Below are 4,434 nucleotides of genomic sequence, written 5' to 3'. Positions count from 1 at the left end.
AAATGATTACTTTGCTTTTGTTCGGTAATCAGATCTATAGTATTTTATAATTCTATTATTGATATTAGTACAGCTGAATGTTCTTTCTTATTCCTGGTATTTAAAGAATTTTACTAACCTTTTTCAGGCATTTACCAGGCACTTGTCTCTGTTCTCTCTCTCTCTCTCTCTGTGGTTATGGTTATAATATCAGGGTTTAACGCAGCAACAAACAGCAACAAAACAAAATCTGGTGTTGTAATTGGCTTCTTCCTCAGAGCACTGAGGATCTGCAGTCCTGAATTTCTTGAGAATAATTTTGCTTATGTAATTAATTCTTTCATGAAACAAATATCCCAGAAACTTCCTGCTGAACCTCAGAAAGAAGGCAGAGAACATACTCGCAAGATCAGACCTGCACCCTCTCCTAACAATGTTCTCATATTACCGCCATGTAGCATTTCCCAGGCAATCAGCAGATACTTTAGTAAGACAGTGAGAATCGCCAGCACATCCAGGGAAAAGATAGATAACTAATACAAGACAGGAAGCAGCCCAAAAACAACTCTAACAGTGTTGTATATCACATACCCTGCGGCAAATGCGATACAGCATACTTCGGGGAAACAGGCTATGGTTTCAGCACCAGGATCAGCGAACATTGAACTGACGTCCATCACCACAGAACTTCCAACGCCATGGTGGTACATATAGATAAAGCTGGACATCTACCGAACTGGAAGGAAGCAGAAATAGTCCATGGAGGACTGAACAAACAAAATTGTTGATTCGATTAAATGTTCATAATTCAATGGGGGGAAGTAGTAAGTAGTTTTATCATCATGTTCTATGTTAGACAAGTTATTGCTTTCATCTCGCATGCAGGTATGTTGAATCAGAGGTGTGGCAAATCTTGTTTTACTCGGAAATTGAAGGTTGTAATGCTTTGTAAATGAATATAAATGTTAAATCCATACGAATTGAATTGTGATAACTAAGGTGAGTCGTTGCTTTCATCTGCTTTCATCTCGCATGCAGAGACAGAGAAATGGGGGAAATTGGAGGGAGAACAACAGACCATGATTCCTTCTGCCGGATGTAATTTTTTTATTATTTCTTTTTCTTATTTCTCTCTCTCTCTTTCTCTCTTGGTGTAGATACAACAGAATGAGACAAAGGAGACAATTCAATTGTATCAAAGAATATATTGGAAAAGATAATAAATCATGGCAAACCATAGGAGAGAAAACTTGTGAAAGAAGTGTGGGATTGACTACTTGTTCGACCAAGTAAAAGTAAGAGCATGGAGTGGGGGATGACTATCTTGATTCTGTCGGCCGTGTATTTTCATCATATTTATCGTAATGATTACTGTGTTATAATCAGTAGGCAAAGGGTTAAGTTAAAGTTAAAGGTAACCAGATTTGAATTGATTTATTATTGTTAATATTAAACCCATTATAATATGCCACCTATTTATTATCCTTAGATTAGAGATATAAAAGAAATTGGTTAAAACTGTTTTCATGACAATTGTATCTTTGGCACACTCAACAGAGGAATAAATTCAGTCCACAACACAAGCATTAATTAAGACCGTTAAGTCATGCTACTCAAATTATAAATAGGCAAGTCAAAATTGGGTTTTCTCGGTGTTTCCTTCAACCCAAAACCCGTAGTGGCGATACCAAAGTAACCTTATCATTATTTGTATTAGAAATAGCCTTTACAAATTGGTAGCAGTAGTTTAGTAGAGTATATTCTATTTTGTATATGAAAAAACCGCGATACATGTGTGTGTGTGTGTGTGTGTGTGTGTGTGTGTGTGTGTGTGTGTGTGTGTGTGTGTGTGTGTGTGTGTGTGTGTGTGTGTGCATATACATATAGGTGTATGTGTGTGTGTGGATGGGTGTTTCCGTATATAGTAATATTACTATGTAAATTTGTGTAATACATTAGGATCTCCGCAGAGAGCCTTATGTGAGAAGAGGATGTGTAACAGGGCAGAAATTCCTGGCTGCTCCTTCGTAGATACTGTCTGACCCTTGAATAATCTTCAGACCTTTGCTTTTGTTTTCATACAAGTGTATTGAGTACGACTTGTTCTTAAATGTCTGAAAAAAGAAAAAAAAAATCAAAATTGAGAAGTACCTAATTACTGGAGTTTGTACAAGAAGAATTTAAAGATACTGGGGAGAGTAACTGAAACGGCATGAAGAGGCAAAATGAGAAATTGAAAGGTGAGGAGAAAATTATTTAAAATTGTTTGCCGCATTAATAGCTAAGATCATCTATGGTGCCCTTACATTCAGCCTGATAGTTTTTATTAGCATGATTGCAATTGCCATCATCATTACCTATATAATAATTTCGCTTGAATTTCGTCTGCAGGTCCGTTTGCTTAAGTGTAATACCTGTAATCATATTCTAAGTGATTGCTGCTGTTTGATTTTGACTACGATGTATATATTTTATCCCTGGAATTATATTCCATGTGACTGCAGACTTGAAGTCAATTCATAATGGTGTAAAATTTGGTGATGACTGTTATGACTATTAAAGAATCACACACACACACAAGCATCATAATATGAATCTATTATTATTATTGCTATTGTCATTGTTGTTGTTGTTGTTGTTATTATTATTATTATTATTATTATTATTATTATTATTATTATCATTATCATTATCATTATCATTATCATTATCATTATCATTATTACTATTACTATTACTATTACTATTACTATTACTATTACTATTACTATTACTATTACTATTACTATTATTATTATTATTATTATTATTATCATTATTGCTGTTATTATTGTTATTCGAGTCAAGTACACTGCACTGCATTGTCAGTTTACACGATTATCTGAGGGGGAAGTTAAAAAGGAAGGTATTGGGGGAAGGAGAAGCAAAAGGGTACGGGAGGAAGAAAAGGAGGAGAAGAGGTTTTAAAGAGAAAAGAGAGATGGGGAAGGGGAAACGGAGGAGACTGAGAATGGAAAAAGGGTTGGGTAAGGAAAGGAGGCTCAGAGAAAAAGTGGGGAAGGGGAAGGGAGAGGAAAGCTAGGGGATAAGGGAGTGAAGAAGATGGGAAAGTTCAAAGAAGAAGAGGGGAGTGGGGAGAGGCAGATATAGGGCTTAAAGTGGAAGAGGAGGAGTGAAATTAAGGAAGATTTGGGAATGAGATCGGGTGGCAGAACGGGTAATGGAAAGGTAAAAGGAGAAGTGGAGGGAAAGGAAAAGGGAGAGGAGAGGTGAAAAGTGGAAGGAGGAGGGTGAAAGAGGGAGAGAGGAGTCACACTTTTTTATTTGTTTGGATTTCTACGTTAACTATTATTAATGCTACGCCAGTGGGTCTTTGTCTCTGTGCGAAACATGTGTTAACATGAAAAGGATGACCTGGGCATGTGTTAACATGAAGGGACCTGGGCAAACATGACGCAGCTGGCTGTGAGCGGAGGAGCGGAGGAACAAGCCGAGAGACGGAGTTGGGTGCTGCTCCTGTGAAGACCTCATGTGTGCCCTTGTGACCTGATATAACTTTGTGTTGCCCTGTTATAAGCTGTATCGTGTAGTGTGACATGCTGGTTTCCCCCTGTATTGTGCCTATAGAAAAGTGTACGGGTAAATAACTTGTGTAAATAAAGGAAAGACTGTTATTTTGTGTTTATTTCGTGCCCTGCCTCGCCACTTGGCGTTTCCTCTCGTGGTGTTCTGGGACGCTGTGGTGCTCGGTGCCTCTTGGAGCTGTTCAGTGTTCACGACCCTGTATATAACACGCCGTCTGCCTAGCCTGCCTTGTGTTGGTGGCAGAGAGACGAGGCGACCGGCGTAACATTAATATCACCATTCTTATATGAATTATCCTTAATATTGTTATCCATTATTTTATCATTATCAAATTTACTGTTGTTACTATTATTATTATTTTCATTATCATTATTATTGTTATCACCCTTAAAATTAATATTATTGTTGTTATTGTTAAAGTCATATTGGCAATAATTCTATTTTATTTCATTTGAAAACAGTTTGCATGCCCTACAAAAGGCCAGGGATATATGCCCAAACATCTGTCTAATCTGTCTAACTTCTTTTGACAAGTATTAAATGCACATGCCTGAGGGCTGTGTTAATTATATGAGACTGTGGTACACAACGTAAAAAGTCACTATGGCCCATCAGTTGTTAGCTGATGATTACTAAGTTCTGCTACAGACTGCAGTGAAGTGAACGGTTTTCGTAGTCCAAAGACTGGAGCTGTATTTGCTAAGGAAACTGCTATAGAGTCTAGAACTAAAGTAGGTGCTGAAGCAAGTGCTGAATCAATTCCGATGTTGAAGCAGGTGTTGATACTGGCACTAATAATGCTGAAAGACGCTGAAACTAGCGTTAAAGCAGTGCTGGGAGCTGAAAGTAAGGCTGGAGAGGCCGTATGAA

General features: G+C 37.6%; 1 protein-coding gene across 1 annotated transcript in view; it reads right to left on the bottom strand.

Annotated features, from left to right (window-relative positions):
• Positions 1-721: 721 nt before the first annotated feature.
• The window catches only part of LOC119579395 (lactosylceramide 4-alpha-galactosyltransferase-like), a gene marked incomplete at its 5' end in the record, with an annotated part of 6,648 nt that continues 2,935 nt past the window's right edge, over positions 722-4,434 (bottom strand). The window contains 1 exon segment of the mRNA XM_037927187.1: positions 722-2,093. Coding sequence (XP_037783115.1) covers positions 1,956-2,093 — 138 coding nt within the window.

This window comes from Penaeus monodon, chromosome 12 (assembly GCF_015228065.2).
Source record: "Penaeus monodon isolate SGIC_2016 chromosome 12, NSTDA_Pmon_1, whole genome shotgun sequence".
Classification (NCBI taxonomy): domain Eukaryota; kingdom Metazoa; phylum Arthropoda; class Malacostraca; order Decapoda; family Penaeidae; genus Penaeus; species Penaeus monodon.
This window is presented reverse-complemented; position numbering and strand designations above follow the sequence as displayed.